General features: G+C 50.1%; 1 protein-coding gene across 1 annotated transcript in view; it reads right to left on the bottom strand.

Annotated features, from left to right (window-relative positions):
* The window catches only part of LOC100542855 (receptor-type tyrosine-protein phosphatase F), a 98,172-nt gene that overhangs the window by 19,756 nt on the left and 58,730 nt on the right, over positions 1–19,686 (bottom strand). The window contains exons 13-19 of the mRNA XM_031554934.1: positions 19,287–19,384; positions 14,066–14,319; positions 13,024–13,114; positions 10,549–10,761; positions 7,499–7,653; positions 4,290–4,405; positions 1,999–2,031 (exon numbers count right to left, since the gene is read on the bottom strand). Of these exons, the coding sequence (XP_031410794.1) occupies positions 1,999–2,031; positions 4,290–4,405; positions 7,499–7,653; positions 10,549–10,761; positions 13,024–13,114; positions 14,066–14,319; positions 19,287–19,384 (960 nt within the window). The remainder of the gene's footprint in view (positions 1–1,998; positions 2,032–4,289; positions 4,406–7,498; positions 7,654–10,548; positions 10,762–13,023; positions 13,115–14,065; positions 14,320–19,286; positions 19,385–19,686) is intronic.

Here is a 19,686-nt window from a genome sequence, read left to right as displayed (position 1 = left end):
GGTTCAGTGAAACAAAAAGAAAGGTGATGTGCAGAATGGGCATGACTGGGTGAGCATGCTCAGACAGTACAGCACTGGGCACCCAGAGCAGCCGAGCGGTGGGAACGGCCAAGGAGATGCTGTCAATGTGATTCCTGGGCTCCCAGATGGGCTGGAGCTGGACGCAGGGTTCTCTGGCACTGCCACTGCCAAGGGTTGAGGCTCATCCTCCTGCTTACTCCTAGCCATAGCACCAGCCTAAAAATCTCACCAGGCCTGTGGCACGGGAATTCCTTGAGAATGAATGAGCACAGCTGCTGGGTGGGCAGAGCGTGTGTCCCCTGGGGAGCTGGGGAAGATGGGAATGACCCCACGGAACAGAGTGGGGTCCCCTAGTCAGGAATCCCACAGGTCTCAGAGCTCAGCTCTGGGTGGATGGATTCAGAGCCCAACCATCGTGATATCTTTCCCTGCAGCTGAGATGCTGAATTGGCAGGAATGTGGCTGCGAAACACCTCATCCAAAACCTAGCTCATCCAGATCCCAAGGCTCGTGACTCCGTTGGTGGCTCTGTGGGTTTCCCAGAAACCCCACATGGGTAATAATGACTATTAATAGGCTGAAGCTGTTGATTCACATCCAGGGAGACAGGCTGGAGCATGGCCAGGAGCTTCTTGATTGCTCTGGAGCCTGAATGCTGCTGCAGATGGCAGCGATGGGCCGCCAAGGTGATGGAGCAATCCCTGGGCTGGGCACGTGCATTTTACACAGCGGTGACAAGTCATTAGGTGATAACATGGAAGTGTCACTGCATATTACACCGCAGCCACTGCACAGCAGGGCTCCCAACACCTCTGCTAAAGGCACCTGCCCTTGCCGCACAAAGGCAAAACCCCATCCAGCACATTTGTCCTTCTACTACTTGACAGTGAAGGTCCACAGCTGGTCTGAGAGCACACAGACATGGGGAAGGAAGAGCTCCTCTTTGCCTTGTGCTGAGGTTCTCCTGCAGATGGTTCCCTGCTTGCCACTCTGCCCACTGGGATCTCATGCTCTGGCTTTTGCACACCCTGCTATAACTGCCAGAGCACAGAGGCTGCAGATCAGTAGCAGCCTTCACAGCACAGAGTTGTTATGGGTGGGCAAGGAGAAGGGCATGGGAGCAGGGCAGAAGTGTGCGGCTGGAAGAAGAAATACAACTACAACATGTAGTCATCCTAGTCATCCCTGTGTGGTCATCTATGAAGCACAGCAGGTACTGCACCATAGAAGAGGAGGAAGGGGTAGACAGTATCCCATTATGGTGCATGTGGAACAAGAGCCACATACAGCACAGAATAAAGCAGAAGGGATTGGTGGGGACTTGTGCACACTACCAGGACTTCGACATGCTCTTCCAATGATTCTGACAGCAGGAGGTCCAGCTCTCTGCCAGGCTGGGAGGGCTGAGAGGTCTCACAGTGCCACCTCTCCCACTTTCATGTGCAGACTTAAGCAGCCGGGAGCAGATGATTTTATGGTTACTTTAGAGTGAACTTGAAGCTCACAAGACAAAGCAGAAATAAAAGGGCAGCTAGGCCCATAATCTGGTATTACTGCATGCAACCTACCGGAACACCCTTGGTGTCTGCTCCCCCTAACCTTACAGCTAAGGCTACAGGGGAAGAAGCAGAAGAGTGTGCAAGCAGGGGGACAGGAGTACCCTTCCATTTGGCCAATGGGACTTTCTAGCTGGCCACCTTCTGCAGCCCAGCTGTTCCCACACAGGCCTGGCACCCAGCGGAGCCCAGGCTTAGGGCTGCAGGAGCCTCCTGGCAGCTCAGCACCAGGACCTCCCCTTCTGCCGCACTGTGCTGTGCTGCCGGGAGCCACACATCATGTCCCAGAGTGGAATCACTGCCGTTCTACAGTGAGTGAGGGTGACCTTCATGACATTGAAACAAAAATTACAGAGACGAGAAAGAAAGGGAAAGAAAAAGCAAAAGGTGTCAAAAGAGAAATACAGTAGTTAAAACTAACTTGAGATATTCGGGCAACTGGGGACACTGGCACCTGTAAAGAAAAGAAACGGGGCAAGAACAGAAATCCCATTAGCCTTTAAGTCATCATCACAGAGGTTCAGAAATGGAAAGACAAAGAGGTGAAGATGCAAAAGAAAGCAGCACCTGAACAGCACCAAGCCTCCCTCCTGCATAGGGTTGCCTGCCCCTTTAGCTCTGGCCAGTGCTGTGCTCCAGTACTGATGTGCAGGGGAGCGGGCACAGAGTCCTCCACCTGATGCAGAGAGCCACACTTCTCATTACACACCACCATGTACAGCCTCATGCCCGAGGACGGACAGCCAGGGCAGGTGGGTGGATTGTGCTGCGTGCAGCCTCAGCAGCCTCTGCTTGGTGCTCAGAGCCCCCAGTTCTCCTGCAGCTCAGTTGGCCTCCTGTCATGGCACACTGGGATGCTGCACAGCCCTGGACTTAGCCAAGCAGTACATTAGTACTGTCGGTCCCTGTTAGTACAGGCAAGCTGGCAGTGGGGGAAATAACCCCTGTCTGAAGTCAGACCCACGAAAATGAGAGAGCTTAATATTTAATAACAGCAGACCAATTAATTATGCATTAAACAAGGTTTCCCTGCTCAGCACACTCCAGCAGGGGGACTGAGGTGTGCCGGGCCAGTAGCCAGCACCTCTTGTCAGCGCACCCACACAGCACCACCTGGGCCACCAGCGGGTGACAGAGCGGCAACATGGGCCCGCTGGGCTTGGTGCCTTCCATGCCTCCTTGTTAACGAGTACAAGGCTGTCAGGAGCTGGAGCAGTTATTGCCAGCCACATGATATCTGCTTATGCCCTGCAGAGCCTCATTAGTGACACAGGGTGGGGGGAAAGGATGTGGTGCTGTCACTTGGCGGGGAGTGTTGGCAAGCAGCATCACAGGGCACTGCTGCATCTCCAGTGCATCAGACTCTTTGGGTTGTTTTTTCTCTCCAGAGAGCTCTGCAAAATTAATAAACAAGGCAGTGTCGTTGGCTTATGCTTAGGCGCAGGTGAGGAAGAAGAAATCTCCTGTACTACTCTTCTTTTTGATGGCAGCTCTTGACCCCTCCTACAGCTCTAGCGAGAGATGCCCTTGTTGCACAACCCCACTCTCTTTGTTGGAGCAGTTGTAAGCCCAAGCTGTTACACTCCTCCATGCAATGAACCACAAGCAGATAACAAGATGGCTCTTGTGTCCCTGGGCTGTAGGATGCGTCAGAGGGACTTGTCCCCAAGCACAGGTGTCCTAGAACAGCCCTGCTCAACACCTCGTTCCTCCTCTGGGAGCTGCACACTGTTGCTCTCTGTGTGTCACTGCTTCTCCCTGCCATCTGCCCACTGAGATGTTCTCTTCCCATTGTAGGTCCCCCCCTTGCTCCCCACAGCGTTTTTCTCCCACGCTGGTCCACGTTGCGGCCAATTACTGTGCCAGGTGGGCTGGCAACTGCCAGGTTGTTGCTGCATCCTGCCCGTGAGAGCTGCCACCAGCCCTGCCTGGGAGCTGCAATTCCTCCGGCAGCTGCTCTGGCACAGTGGGAGACATGCTGGTGAGGTCTGTGCTGCTGCAGCCAGGGCTCAGACCTCTGTGAGCGGCACCAGGAAAGGCTCCGCTCCCCCTCCCTGCCAGGCACAGCTCGTTTACATCAGGAAATGGTCCCTTCAAAACCCTCCTGTTAGACGAAAGCTTTTAGATGAATGAGCAGCAGGAGGAAAAGGAAAGTAGGTTACAGACCAGGAGGAGCTGCGAGTTAGAAAAGAGCTGTGCCTCATTTACTGCCGAACTGCTCCCTCCATCACAAAACCAAGCCCTCCTCCACTTCATCTGTGGCTCAGGCTCTCTGAAAGGCTCTGAATGAGCTGGGGTGAGCCCGTCTCTGATCGCGACAATGACAGGCACCGTGCTTTTGGTGCCATAAGAGACGTAGAGACACAAAGCAGCAGCATGAGACCTTTCTGCAGCAGGAAGTACAGTTGCCTCTGCAGGCTGTCACACAGCTACAGCCTGAGGCACCAGAGGCCAGTACAGGCATGACTGGAGATGCTCTGCACTGAGCAGTCCTATGCAAAAAGCAACAGCTGTTCCTGAACCGTCATCTGAACAGAGTCCATTGAAACCAGCAGTGCCCATCACTGGGCCCCAGCACTGCCCGGGCAGCAATAGGGGCTGCAGGCAGCTCTTTGTCCCTAGGTGAGCAGGATTGTGACTCCCCCTCTGGTGTGGGGATCTGGCATTGGGAATCGGGGCAGGTAGGGAACAAGGGGTTTTGCTGCTCCCTACCTGGAGTCTGGTAGTTGAGCCGCCTCATCTCGACTGGGTCAGAAGAGTGGGCCAAGAGCGAGTCCTTCAGGCCAATGGAGTGCTCATCTTTGGAAGAGGGGGAGTGTGCTCTTTTCCTGTACATAGAGAGGATGGAGACAAGCAGGTGAGCTCTGGCAGAGAGTGGCATCAACCAACCTGGAAGGGAGTCTGTGTCCCTGTGTCCCAGATACCCAGCTCAATCCCAGAGTCCCTGGGGCTCCAGGCAGGTCACGTCCTGTTCTGTGCCTCCAATTTCCCTTCTATGGGACAGCAGTGGTTGTATTTCAGTGATGGCAGAGGTTTGATGAGTGAGGCACTTTGAAATGAGATCTTCTGCATAACACTGACCAGAGAAAAAGCAGACAGAGGCAAGATCTCATTTCCTCGCACTCCCTCTAGGAACTATTTCCTGTAGTGGAGGGATATAATCAAAATTTTTTTCCTCACGTATTAGACATATTTAAATATAGAACACTGTAATATAATAGTGTAAAAGCTCTTCAGGGTGTATTTTATTGGGCCATTAATATACGTCTTGAATGGCTGAAGGCACCCAAGGCGTGTATTAATGGAACAATAAAATACACTGTTGTCTCTTCATGCTATATTTATGCCTAAAGCAATGCCACCACCTCGGGCTCTTGCTGGAATTCACAGGCAAAGCAGGGACACATCCAATCAAAAAGTGGACAAGTGAACACTAAGGAAAATCTAATACTGTAAAAAGAGTTTCCAGCAATTCTCTAAGTCCCACTTCTCGTTCTGTGTTACAAATACACTGGGTATTCCCAGGTGTTGGGTAGCAGCAGGACAGGAGCACTGTCCCTTTGAGCCTGTGCCAATCCTGACGCCTTATCAAGATGCTGAGCGCGCAGCAATATGCAGAGACTTTGTCTTCTGGTTACAGCCTGAAAATGGGTTCTGCCTGATGGTGAAACCCTCTGCTGACCTGATGCTTTCTGCAAAAGAGGGAGCTGCATCACTGCTATTCTGTATAAATGCTAGCACATTCACCATCCAGAACATCGCAACAGCCAGTCTCTGCCTTCTGCTCCACTGCGAGGCAATCTGAAGCACCCTGAGGGTTGCGTGCTCTGCACAAAGGCAACTGCAGCTCTGGATGGGAGCACACTGAGCCAATGCACCATCAGAAGTGCTCAGTGAAGGCACAGGGTGCTGTTGCTTCCCCTGGCAGCTGTGCGTGCTGGGGTTGGCACAAGTCATAAAAATGATAAAATTTAATGCATAAATCACAAGTGAAATCTGCATTCCCTCTGCAGCTCAGGTCATGAGCAGCTCCATCTGCAGCCTGTGCTGCATCAGACACTCGGGTTGTTCAATGGGGAGCACCAGTGTGTGAGTCTTCTCAACATCTCAGAAGCCTTTTAGCTGCCTGGACTGAGACAAAAGAGCTGAAGGACTGAGCACTTTGCTAGAAAGAAGGAAAAATACATGGCAAATAAATAAAGCACTGTTCTTCCTCTCAGGAGCATGGCAGGATGTGCCGTGTGCTACTGTGTGCCAGTCCCTGAGCCCTTGAGCAAGATGGCCCAGCTTTGCTGGGGAACAGGCACAGCATAGAATGAATGTTTATCTCTCTCATTAACCTAGTCAGGGCCACCACTGAACAAACCTCCAGACCCCAGGCTATCTCCTGCTACTCAGCTTCCATTGTAGATCTGAAATTGTGAATATGCTCCACGAGTACCTTCAGGAGAAAATGCCTCTGAAGAGGCAGATGGCAAAAGCAGTGGGATAATACAGCATCCCTGTGAGCACATGGGTAGTGCTGGTTGCAGACACGCTGCTGGCTGGGACGGAAATGCTGGGTGTCAGGACAGAGGGCCTGTGCTGCTTCCTCGTGCTTATCTCTGGGTTGTGCCAAGGTGGGCACAGCATCTGTGGGGCCCACAGACAGATCTTCCCTGGCAGAGGGGGAGGGGGCCATTTTTTCAACTTAAAGTCCAGCAAACGTTTTATTTCTTCCGATTGTCTGGTATTCCCTTAACATTTCCTCATTACAGAACGCAAGAATGCACCTGCACTCTTGCCAGAACAGCTCTCATTCTGAAGTGACTGAGAACAGAATGAAACACATATAACAGTTGTTGTTGTAGTATCTGGATTTTTAATTTAATTGCAAAAACAATCTGGGAAGTCTTTATGCTGGAACCATCTCCCTCTGTCAGCCTGTGATGCCTTTGAGGAAATAAAGTCTTTGTAAACCCCCAGGGTTGGCATGCCCCCATGCTCCCAAAAACAAAGATGCCCCTTACTAGCTTCAGGCTTGATATTTACAAAGGGAAATAGACTTGAAATTTTAACAAAACAAGAAGATAAAATGGATTCCTACCTTTCTTGTTTACTAGATCCAGGGAAGAGCAGAAACAGAAAAGGAGAAGATCACTGACACAGAAAGGCACTGACTGCACATGCACAGCAGAGCTCCATTTAATCAGACAACAAAAGCAGCTCCCTTCCCCTAGCTACAGATACATATGTAAATAGAGAGTCCAGGAGGAGCAGAACCTTGGAGCTGAGCTGATAGAAAATGTGACCTAGTGTAATTGAACAGGCTATGCGAACACGTGCAAATGCAATCTGCAGCTCCTTGTGAGGACTGACAATTGCCTCACACCACAGCTACAGCTGTAGCAGGACTGCTCTGCTACCCCTAAGCAGGTGGCTGCTTCGGCAGGGACACAGCAGCCAGGACCCAGAGGCCTCAAGAGGAGAGCTCCTACTTTGATGTCAGCCTGCCATATCCACGCCCTGTTCTCACCCTGTTCCCCCTGTCAGAATTCACAGTAGTGGGGGCACTGCCGGAGCTCCAGCAGGCAATTTCAGAAGGCATGCAGAGCTACATACATCCCTGGTGCTGCAAATCCAAGCTGTGAGACCAGAGAGTGATCAGGCTCCTTCAAGGGACAATGCTGCTCTCCTTTGTCCCACTGCTTACAGGTTTTCCCTAACCCACAGCAGCTGTGTGTCCTTGGGCTGATATCCAGCCCTGCAGTCTTTGTATAGCAGCTTTCTGCTGTACGGGGTAGAAACCTTTCTCCTCCCTGTGACCCCTAAGGACTGTCTACCTGGGCTCCCCGAACCTGAAGGGCAGAAGCAGGGTCATGAAGGTGCCACCACCTGCAGTGCTCATGCTGTACCTGCAAACACCCTGGAGCATATCTCACCTTTTGAAGAGGAGTATAGCGATGACGATGATGATGATTAATATCACAGCCAAGACAGGTCCCATCACCCACAGCATCTCCGGCTCATCCTGCTGCTTCGCTGAAGCCAATTCCATCACAATCTCATCTGAGTAGGGGCTGGCTGCGTATCTCTTCTGAACAGCACCGCAGGAGAGGGAGAGAAAAGCAAGCATCCATTAGGCTAAAGCAACAGCCACATCCCTGAAACACAGAGGTTTCCCCTTGCCTCTGGCTAGCAGGGAACAGTGTTGCTTCTCAAACCACATATCCTCTCTCTCTCAGCATCAGCAGAGGTCCCACTGCAGAAGCACTCTCTTCCTGGTGTGAGACATCCCTGTGCCAGCAACTTTCTGGCTAGCAGACCTGGCCCCGAGGTGCCAAACTGGAGCAGCCCAGCTACGAGCCACTTGCCAGCCCTGGATTCTCTCGGAGCCAAATCACAGGCTTTTGAATCCCAACCAATTGCACAGTGGGGCTGGCTGATGATTCCTAAGTGGTTTGTAATACCTGCTGTGCTGATATCAACACATCTCTCCAGGACAGGGCTATATTAGGAAACCCCCTGCCGGGCTAGGCGGTTTTCTTAAAGGAACAAAATGACAGGAACATTTTCTTCCTGATGTCTCTGCTCTGATAAACAGACCTTGGAAAGGGGCTCATGCTCATAGGTCCCTTTCCAGAGATTTCTGTATTCTGGCAGCCCAGTGATTTACAACCCGAAGTGCCAGCTCTCCAGTCCCACCAGCGAGACAGGATTAGCAGAGACCCAAACCCTTCCTGCAGCACAATGACACCGCACCAGTCCTGTTCTGCTGCTGTTGCTAAGGCTTATGGAGCTGTGCTGTCCCTTCTCAGCTCAGCAGGGTTAAACACTGCAAAAAGAAATCCTTTCCCCCTATTAGCGAGGGCCAGGGCTGTCTCAGTTCTGTGCTTGTGGCTTTCGAGCAGCACCTGCTGCCCTGCTCTGGAGAGCTGGAAATGCCCTGCTCTCGCCACAGAAAGATTTGGTCACTGGAGCAGTGCCTGCGAGTCTATGAATTGCCCACGTTAAGGTTGGAATTTAAACATGCTCTTCTGTCTGTGTGCATGTGAGGGGACAGGAGAGAAACATCAAGCGTGCTGAAGTCACACAGCCTCACAATTTGATCTCCACTCACAGGTGCCCTTGATCCCAGCCAGCCTGGTTTCACAAGTGTGCAGTACAGAGGACGCTCTTATCTATGCCTTCCTTCTGGCAGCATGCAGGTGCAGCATCCTTGCTGCTCTCCTCGGCTTTATCAGTGGGCAGAAATGCCACTGGCTTGTGGGGGTGAGGAGGAGGCTGCTGCTTTGACTGTGTAATTTTTCAGCTTTTCTCGGTGTCACTGATATTGCCGCTGGCTCCTGGTTCAGCTCTGTTCCTACAGCAAATCTGCTTGAGACCACTGTAACCCGTTGGCCCCTGGTGCAACAGGGCAGGGTGCAGCTCTGAGCATGGCAGAAACAAGAAGATGCTCCATCAGAGGAGACGGAAGGGGCTGAAGGCCTGCGGCTTCTTTCTGTAGGGGCAAGGGGCCGCTCTGGACAGAAGGCATATTGGCTCTACCCAGCTAAATCAAGCTGCAGTGGGCAGAGAGAAGGAGCCCGCTGCTCTGTGCACCCAGGGAACATACGTCTATCTCCAAGCTTTGTGCAGGGGGGGACACAAGATTCACGTTTCTGCAGAAACCTTTTGGAAATACCTCCTTTCAAGAGAAGGCAGGAGCAGAAGTCAGAAGGGCTGTTATCTCAGTGGCATTTCCAACAGCAGACTGACAGGTGCAGGTGCCCCTGAGCTCAGACAGAGGTGTTGTTTCAATCACCCTCCCCTCCACCTTTGAAAAATGGTGATGCTCCACTTGTCTGCTGACGCCAGAGACACAGCAAGTAATTTCAGAGGAGCTGAGTGAGGGAGATGGTGCACAGCCCTGGAAAGAATGTCTCAGGCTTCAAATGAAAATGGGTGTGATGCAACGGTGGATGCAGAGAGGTGGCAACTAAGAGTAAAAATCCCACTGGTAGCTGACTGGGGGGTTGTGGCAGATCTGTGCTAGGGAGAAGATGATGTTCATCGTCTGGTTATGGTCATCTCTTCTTAAGAGAGACTGCCAGGAGAGCATACCTGGAGGCCTCTGCTTTACCTTATTGTTACTTTCTGACTCTCCTCCCCTCACCAGTGTGCACATCTTACCACAAGAACACGTGAGCTGGATGAGAAATTAAGAACTTGACCAGCCCTAATGAACCATTACAAGCAAATGAGGCCGAGGAAAAAAGCCACAGCTTGGAAGCCGCCCAAAGGATTCCGTGCATCTTTATTATTTCCATTATTTACACACCAGCCGCTGCCACTGACGCTCCTGCCCTTCCTGTTTACAGCTGGGTGCTGATGCAAGGTCTCCTGGTGCTGCTCTCCGCTTTGTGCACTGCCACTCCCTTCCCCAGCACAGCCCCAGTGCTTGGTGACAAAGGTACGGCCCATGTGCCTCCAGCAAGGTGAGGCACAGGAGTGCGAGGCCCGGGGTGCAGCAGGCACGTGCATGGCGTGGCTTTGCCCTGCTGACAGCCCTGCAATGGAGGGAGGTTCACTTCTCCCACTTGTCACCTGGGATGGGATTCCGCCCAGACAAAGGCCACAAAGGCAACTTTGCAATGGGGCTGTTTTCTACAGGCATTTACTTGACCGAAAGGAAGATTAGAAGCTCTCCCATGCCAACCATGTGTCAAGCTCTGCTCTGAGAACAGCTCAGCAAGCCACAACCAAGCCTGCACAGAGTGGGCGTGTTTGCACTGCCCTCCATTCTCATCTGTTATGTCAAACACATATGCCATTTCCCTCCAAAAACACCATCTATCAAGTCAGCTCCCACAGACATCCTGGCTCGCAGACACCAGCTACGCAGCCTCCTTCTCTCCTCTTTGGAGAAAGCTCCATCACGCTGCTTTCAGCCCCCACCCACCCCGAGCCCATGCAGCTGTGCCAGCCTGTGTCCCCAGCAAAAGGTCCTTACCGTGTCCCCATCCTCCAGCGAGGCCAGCACAAAGCAGCGGTAGCTCAGGTCCTGAGAGAGGGGCTTGTTGTAGAAACCCTTGTAGTTCTTCTCATCCCCCAGGGTGAAGGTCTCAGGCAGCACGTCCACTTGGGCAGCAATGTAGGGCTTGAGTCTGTCTGCTTGGCGTCGTTGGCGCCTGCTCTGACTGCCCTGGCTTATGGCCTCCAGCAACTGGGGACAAACAAGGTGCATCACTACAGCTTTGCCTAGCGTGGCACCGCCTGACGCTGTCACCTTACTGGCCGTAAGGCTCAGCAGGGCGGAAGGAAGGCAGGGAAATGATACTGGGTTGGATTTGGACACGGCAGTACAAAGAAACCTGTCATCCCAATGTAGCCCCTATTATCCCAGCGGTCTACAAGGGAACCAAGCTGTGCTTTTTGGCCCAGGTGTTGGTATGCGCAGTAAGTCAGGAAATTCTTTATGGATGTTGGACGTGAATTACAACTGACGCTGATGTATAGGGAAAAAGTGACATTTGCTGTGTCTTTCCCTTCCGTCAGAGCTTCCATATTTCACCTGCTGCTGTGTTGCAGGAAGAGCTTTGCGTAAATCACTCAGTGATAACAGATTTCATGGGATGTTTGGAGCAAAAATGGCAAATTTCATAGTCAGCCACAAATTCATGAAAAAGGATATAAACACAAAAAAATTCAATTATACTGCTAAGAAAGACTCTCAGATGTTTAAAGATGTTTTTCTAATGAATAAAAACAAATACCAGACCTTGTACAGAAATTCTAATTTACAGTGAAGGATGAGGCATGAAACATGAGTGTTGTCAGGGCAGATAGGGAATGCTGGTTTTATTGTAGGGTTGGGGACAGAGATGTGCAAACAAAGCCACGCCACTGAGCTCACCCTCCAAGCATGACAGCCCTGTAAGGCACCCCCTACTCTTTCTTCTCATCAGTCCACCCTTGCCTTCTTCCTAAGAGCCATGTTGGAGTAAGCACAGGGGGAAAAGGCAGAGAAATGGTGGAGTTTTCCCCCTACACACATCTCCTGCACCTTGGCTGGAATGAAGCTCTTTGGGGCAGAAGGCATAGCTGTTTGTGGATGGGCTCACCCCACAAAACCACAGGGCTCCAGCACTGATTGATGCTGCTGGATGCTACTGCCACCTATATATGTAACACACCATAAGTCTGCGCCAAAGGAATGCTAGGCTTGCAAAGTTCAGATCCTGAAAAATTAGATGTCAGAATTATTATCACCTGTACAGAAATAATTCAGATGTGCACTGTGTTAGAATCCTTGATGACGCGGTCACATACCATCTTTTCTGTAGCTCCCCTGCTTCATTCAATACACAGGACAGACAGTGCTTAATCAAGGAGCAGCTTTGCCATATTTTGTTTTTTTCTTTGCATTATGCAGCCCGAGGCTTTGTTTATTGCTTACTATTCAAACCCAGCTCTGAAGACAAAATTAATAATTTCCTCGTGGGCTTTTCTATGGTGCTGATCACTGTAATATTACAAGTGCTTCACAAACATTAATGATCTTATCTTCCAAACACCCATATGAGGTGAAATGAAAGCGATTATCCTCATTTTACAGAGAGAGAACAGAGGCACAAGGACATAAATGTAAAAAATGTCCACTAATTTTGAATGTCAAATTGAAAAGCCATCAGCTTGTTTTGTTTTTAAAGAAAACTGAGCATGTTTTATTGCACTGACTGTATCAAACGGAGTTCTACTGACCCTTCTCTGCAGCTGGGGATGCTCAGGCTTTCCAAGCAAGGCTTCAGTATCTCAAACTGAGGACTCCAAAAAAGGCAAAACAGTGACTGCTAATGCAAATGGTGTTTTACAGTGTTTGCCCAGGACTAGGTAAAGCGATTAGAGACAGAAACCAGCTCTCTGAATTGCCTTCAGTACCTAGAGCACGAAACCAAACCAGCCCTTCTCATCCTACTCTTGTCTTCCTTGTGCTATTTTGGAGATTTTGTAAGGAAAGGATGCAGGAGAACTACAAATGATGGCTCTTCATTACACAATTCTGCTTCACATGCTGAACAGATCCACCCATACCTGGAGCGAGCTGGGACCCCATGGAAAAGACTCTGCAATCATGTAATTAAAGATTAATGATAAGCAAGGGCTGACTTACATCTTCTAACACTTCGTAATTTCTGAGTGCTTCAAAGCTTACAACTTTGTTCTCCTAATGGACCCGTGTGTGATTTCTGTGAATCTGGGTGTGTGATTTCTTGGAATTTTCCCTATTACTTTGGGTGGATATATGTGGGGAAGATAGAGCCTACAGGCCGTTGTGTGGGATTCTGCCAGCACCCACACGTGTGCTGCTCCTGCACTGGGCAATCCGCACTTGTGGGTGAATGCAGACAGCCTGTAGCAAGCGTGTGCAGGGAGCTCTGCAGGTTTTGCAAGACACTTCTACTGCAGCACAGCTTCATGCTCCTACCTGGTCCAGCTCCATCTCATCAGGCGTCCGCCACCGCGCCGTTGGGCTGCTGGGGCTCTGCTCTGCTGGCACAACCACGATGTAGTACCACCTGGCAGAAAGGAGAGCGTGAGCACAGGGCAGTGAGGAACACGTGCTGCATCCCTCCTCAAGATGATCCGCTCCTCTCCCTGCCCTCTGAGTGGCAGAAGGGCTCAGGAAGGAGGAGGCCAGCTCTCCAGCTGCACCAGAGAGGGGAACTCTCCTGTTTGTGCTCATTAGGTTAATGAAGATCTACAGACTGTACTCCTTAGGGTGGTGTAGGAGCTGCAAGAAGGACATTTATATAATCGGATTGTAGCAAGAACCCTGGGGGAATTGTGCTTCAGCACAAGGATACCACAGTAACGAATAAGACTTCTACAAATTCGCTTTTTTAATCTCCTTGAGGCTTTAGCCATTATTTATTTAAAGGATATTATATACAGTGTCAGAGAAAGTTCCCCCTGATCCTCAACTGCGTTTTTGCTGGTAGCATCTGGAGCACACACACCAGGGCAAGGGCAAACTGTCAGAGAATTGTCTTAATTTTACTGCATGTAAATATTTGCTCAGAAGGAGCCAGCAGTGTGAGCCCACGTTCACACAGGTAAATGCCTGGCTCTGTACTGCAGCCTGCTCTGAAATTCACTCCCAGGTCACAAAGCCCTCAGGCTGGCAGGAGCCCACCCTGCACTCCTCCCCATCTTCAGCCTCTGATACTGCCCTCTCCATCTATCTCTGCAGAATAGTAAAATCATAGAGTTGGAAGGAGCCCTTAAAGGCCATCTCCTCCAGCTCCGCTGCAATTAACAGGGACATCTATGCCTCCATCAGGTGCTCTTAGCATGATCCAGCTTGACCCTGGCTGTCTCCAGGAATGGGGCATCCACCACCTCTCTGGGCAACCTGTTCTAATGCCTCACCACTCCTCTATTCAGTCTCAATCTGAATAGTTTGAGTTTGAAACCATTTCCCCTTGTCCTATCACAACAGAACCTAGTGAACAGAAGACAGCACCTACCGAACTGGCACAGTGGTCTGTACTTTGGGAAGGGTAAGCGTGAACTTTCCTTCTTGGATGTACTTGTTGGTGGCGATGGGTTTGCTTTGCAAGACGTCAGGTGCGGTGCGGATGGAGACGAGATGCTGGAGCCCTCCAGCACTGTTCCCACGGTTCATGAGCACAAAAGAATAGTCCGTGTCTGGCTGGAGGTCACTTATGAGCTTCTTCATGGAGTGGCCATCCACCTCCACGCTCTGGCTATTGTACAGAATCTGAAATGGGAAAAAGACACGCTTATGCGGCCGACAGCAGCGTTACAAATGACAATTTGGCTGTGGACCCTCCCTGAGGTGTCCAGGTACCGTGCGCTTCACAAACAGCCATCAATCTTTAGGTAAAAAAGAGCAGCCCCCAGCAGAGGGCTGAGCAGTGCTCCCTGTGCCTCACAGCCATGGGGCAGTGAAAGGGGCAGAGCCTGGCGCTCAGCCTCGTGCCACACACGCACGGCTTTTCAGCACTGCTTTGAGGGAGGAATTCAGATGGCTATGTGTTGCCCTCGCACGGAGATGAATGGCTCTTTGTTTTCTGTCTCAAGAAGCTACAACAAGCAATATGCTTTTGGTGTAAAATCCTGTCTGCTTTGAATTGGTGGCACTCCCGTGTCTCTCAACTGATGCCTGATCAAACGGTTAGAGCTGAGCACCCTCCCACCCCCCAGCAAGGTGACCGGGGGGGTACGTGCCTCGCTGACGTCTGTCAGATCCCGCGCAGGGCTCACAGATCGGGACCTGAACCAAATGGCAGCTCTGCAGGTGTGACACCCTGTTGCTATGACAACAGATGCTGGCGCAGCTCTGGCCGCGGGCAGGGGACCAGCGCCGCTTTTCACTGCTGCCGGAGCCCCCCTGCACAGCCTTCAGCTAAGGGCTTTTTCTCCTCACTCTGCTGCAGCCATGCCTACCCCTGGCTAAGGCCCTGCAGCCTCGAGCACTGCCCTGGGAACCTTGCTCTTCCTCTTGCTGGAACAATTCCTGTGCCCCAAACTGCACAGTGCTGCCTCTGCAAAGCCAAAACTCAAATAAAGCTGGGAGATGAAGACAAAGGGGGTGCTGGAGAACCGGAGGAAGCAGAGGTTGTGCCCCAGGTGGGACAAACCAGCTGTTTCCTTCCATCCAGCATGGCAGGGGAGTGATGAAGGTGCAGACGTGGTATGCCAAGAACAGGCAAGAGCAGAGCTGGAGCACGTTGCACCGTGGCAGCTATTGCATGCCACAGGCTGAGACCACACAGTAAATGTGCTCTCTCCAACAGCAGCCTTGAGAGTCAGAAGATGGCTCCGTGGAAGAAAAATGACTTGAAGTAGAACAGATCTCGTGCCAGCTGAGCCTGCTGTGCAGGCTGACACAGGCAGCAAGGGAGGGGCTGAACTTTTCTTCCAAGTCACCTTTGCAGCAGGTGGCATCAATCTGCAGAAAGTTGCCGGCTTGCTGGGACAACGGCAGCTTATTAGCACTGCTCCAGTATTTAGTGCTTCAAAGCTTACAACAGCAATACCAAGGACAAGCTTCAGATCGTCTCCAGATCACTGTGATGGAGGCTGGGATAGAAAAAGAGCCCCATTTTCTTGTGTCCTGGTTTTGAGGATGCTGGGAACTGAGAAGAGATTCCCAACAGGTAACAGAGCAGCAGTGAGGAGCTGCAATGAAGGAGAATCACGGTCCAACTTGTTTGTTGATGTGCTTCAATCTTCAGGGATGAACTGCAAAAATAAGTTCCTAGTACTGAAATAAAGATGGGGTTTGCAGGGACCATGCCCCTGCTGGCTGCCCCATGTGCTGAAAGGCAGTCAAAAGGAGAGTGGCTGGGATGCCCAGGTGTTCCAGACAAGAGCAGGTCGTGAAGTGTCCATGGGGAGCAGTGGGACCTCACCTCACTCACATGCTCCAACACAGACTTAAACAAAACCAAACTTCAAACACTAAGAGATATGATGGAATGATGCAAAGCTCACAATGAGTTCAGTTGCCTCTCAGATGAAAATTCTCATTATGAATTCTCCCTAATAAAGGCATCACCAACTGCTTCTGCTTTTGCTCTAGGGAAGACACTTGCTCACCAACTGCCTGTGCACAACACATTTGCTGGGGACACAGCTGTTCTCCTTGGGCAAGAGGAGGCTGAAAAGATGGTCAGGCACTTCAGTTCAGTGTTTCCCTGCTTGCCCAGTATTAGAACCAGCCAGGACACAGTCCCTGATCCAGTCCTGATACCAGGATGATTTTCACTGCCATGAACAGAAATTCATTTCCAAAGATGGTGAAATTGGCATCTCAATGCTTTCCAAATCATTTTCCAACCTCCCCCTTTTTCACTGCTGCTGTAGCAGTTCTATGTTCTTTTACCTGCCATAACACATTGTCTTCTCAAATGTTATGCACCATTAGGTAAGGTCTCTGCACAAACCTTACAGTAATGTAAGGGCTCACAAACAGTCATTCGTGCACAGCTGGAGATGCCCAGGAGCTCAAGCAGGAATGCTATTTAGAGGTTGCATCATGGCCCACTGGTAACTACTTAAGTCAGCAGCAAATTTGGCCCAAGGGCTCTGAACTGCCAAACATTGCTGACTAGCCCATGGATTGTTGTAAAATGTCATTCGTACTGCTCTTACTCACAAGAGGGAATATGCAAGGCTAGAAGCTAGGTGGGTCCAAATGTCACTGCTGAAGGTCTGCTGTTTGATTTTGAGGCAGTAAAGAATATATTGAACTAAAAAGTGAAATGACACACAGTGCGCAACACTGCAAAAATAATTAGTTGATGGAGAAGTAGATGAAGTTGACTTTTTGAGTGGCAGGATTATTTACACTCCATGGGACACTATGTCAGAAAGCACCATCCAGGTTCCCAGGGCTATATCCGAACCTACATCATAATCATTTTCAGAATGTGCTACTCCTTCTCCCGATTTGTAAGACACCTCATGATGCTTCCTTCATCAACCAGTATATCCCCCATCCTGCTCTTCAGCTGAAGAACGTCTCAGGGCAATGCAGTATCCCCAGGGAGAAGGTCATATCTATCTTACATGTTCCATGAAAGCTCCAGAATTACCTTCTGCGTTTCTGAAATAGAAAAGGAATGATGCCTCTGCACCAGCGACAACATTTTACAAGGAATTTATCTCCTGGACCAGAAGAAGCTGTGAAAATTCCCCAAAGAGGACAAAAACCTTCATTATTGATTTGGTAGCAATGACAATTCCTAAGGTCTCACTTCATCCTCTATGAAAAAAACAGCAACAGTCCTGCCTGTGTCCCACTATTCATTGTCAGAACAATATCTACTTTAATTAAATCTGTTAAAGTAGAATATGACACCCTTTGGGACATAGATTTAGCGTGAGACTGTTTATCAAGTGTAGATAATACTAATTGTTCCCATGGAGATTTATCTGCTATGCTAGTTACAATATTAGGCTCTGTCCTCAGCATCCCATGTGCCCGAATTAGAGGAGAGAGGTGAGCCCTGTTTATAAAAATACAAAGTCCTGATAGTTATGGATTTTCTTCGACTGGCACAGTCAGCGACCTGGAGCTGACCCTCTTAGCTCCTCACCTCAACTCGTGTGTGTCTGCAAGCCTGGAAGTATTAACAGAAAGAAGACACTATTATAGACATATCCTTGTAACACTCTTGTTTGCATGACTGCTCTTCAGCTAGTAAATGGCTGATGCCATCTGCTCCTGTGTCATTCCAGGGTTAACCCGCAGCAGGGGCAGATCCCGAATCACTGTGCCAGCAGTCACAGCTCCCAGGCTGAGACAAGAAGTCAGTGTCATGCCCTTGGATCCTGGCTACCTCCAACCACCCCACCATCCTTACGCGTTAGTAATGCTCCAAAGGTCACACTGTCCTTTTGTGCACTCAGCTGCCAGACAGAGACGTGGGCTTTATACCACAGGAATGAGGCAAGATGAAGTGGACTGGTTCTTTAGCACAGTAACAGCGATCAGTGAAGTTCCTCGCGGCCAGATATCTGAACACTGATCCTAACACATCCTACGCTTGGGAAAACTTTGAATACCATGAGGTGTCCGTAAAAGCCTTGTCTGCCTCAGCTAAATTCTGCATGTTAACAAGTGCCTGCTAATTCAGCTTTAGGATCTAGACAAGGAGAGTCATAGCAAGGATCACATGCACTGACGTGGATGCAGCCCCAGACCTCCATCCCATTCCCCTAACCATGGCTCCCCCACAGCTTGTGCTGCTCAAACCTGTGAGCAGCAAGGGTGAGGACGTTCCTTATTCTCTTTCACTCCCTGAGATTTATGCATCTGCCCTGATGTTCTGCAGTAACTGAAAAAAGATATCCTCATGTTTGAGACAGGACTTGTTGCAGAAGGAGTCGTTTTTAGCTTGATTCACTGACTGTTTTTTTTTATAGTTTGATTCACTGACTGGTTTTCAGACCAATTATTCCTGGTGATCTCTCATGATTAAATCACATCTGTAACTTCTCACACTTCAACTCTGAATCAGGCATCATGACAAGCTTTTGCCAGCCTGACCGGTAGGTCCCAGCTGTGCAAATACCAGATATTGAAAGAGATGATGGAGGAGCAAAGCACACATTGGGACCATATGAGAGATGATGGAGGAGCAAAGCACACATTGGGACCATATGAACGACCACTGCAACTGCCCACCAGCAAAGCACCAGGAATCTCAGGGTCCCAAACAGTTCCCATTCCTATTAGAAAAGGCAAGCTGCAAGTTTCAAGGGTGCTGCCAAGGGAGAAATGGGTACATAGCAGAAGTTGCTACTGACAAGACAGGATGGCATCCTTTGCTGGTATGCTTCAACTAACATTATTCACTCCTGTTTATTACCGTGAGCTGCAAGTGCTGGCTGTCCATTCCATAACTGATCAAAAGAAAAAGAAATCAACAAAATTACAGTATCTTCTGGCCTGAGAAGAGTGAAAAGAGGGAAACCAAGAAGCAGTGTGCTCTTCTGTGCATCATGGTTCACACACGGGTGCTCAAAAGCAAGAGCAGCTAGCTAACCTGGGCTTAGAGATCTGAGCTCCACAAGACCCCAGACCAGTGAGCAATCTGACCTTGCTCTGCTGGTCTCTTGTCTGATGGCCTGAAAACACCATGAAGCATGTCAAGGTGCTGCTTTTCCCAGACCTGCTAATTGCCAGCTCCCTGTTCTCTGCATCCCCACTCTTACCTTAAAAGGCACTGCAGATTTATAGGAGTCAGGCACTTCCCAGCTCAGCAACACGGATGTTTTCATGACGGCGTTGACACGGAAGTTCTTAGCAAACACTGAAATAAAAAACAAGATTTTTCAGCACTGTGGGCCAAGTCAGGACAGAGCCAGGCAGCAGCTCAGCTCTGAGTCTCTCTTTGTCTAACTCAGCAACAGACATCAGAGAGGTCAACTACAGCAGGGAAGTGACATATGAAGAGAAAAGAGCAGCAGCCTTTTACCAAGTCTCCAGTCTCCAGTATAGTTCCCCTTTTTGACTATACTTCCCAGCATCACGGAAATGAAGCTGTGGGCTGAACTGCAGCCTTCTCTTCCCCCCTCCACTCACACTCTGCTGGCCCTTTGCCATGATCAAAGA

Source organism: Meleagris gallopavo, chromosome 10, assembly GCF_000146605.3.
Source record: "Meleagris gallopavo isolate NT-WF06-2002-E0010 breed Aviagen turkey brand Nicholas breeding stock chromosome 10, Turkey_5.1, whole genome shotgun sequence".
In the NCBI taxonomy this organism is placed as follows: Eukaryota; Metazoa; Chordata; class Aves; order Galliformes; family Phasianidae; genus Meleagris; species Meleagris gallopavo.
Note: the sequence above shows the minus strand (reverse complement) of the source record. Positions and strands in the feature narration are given on the sequence as shown.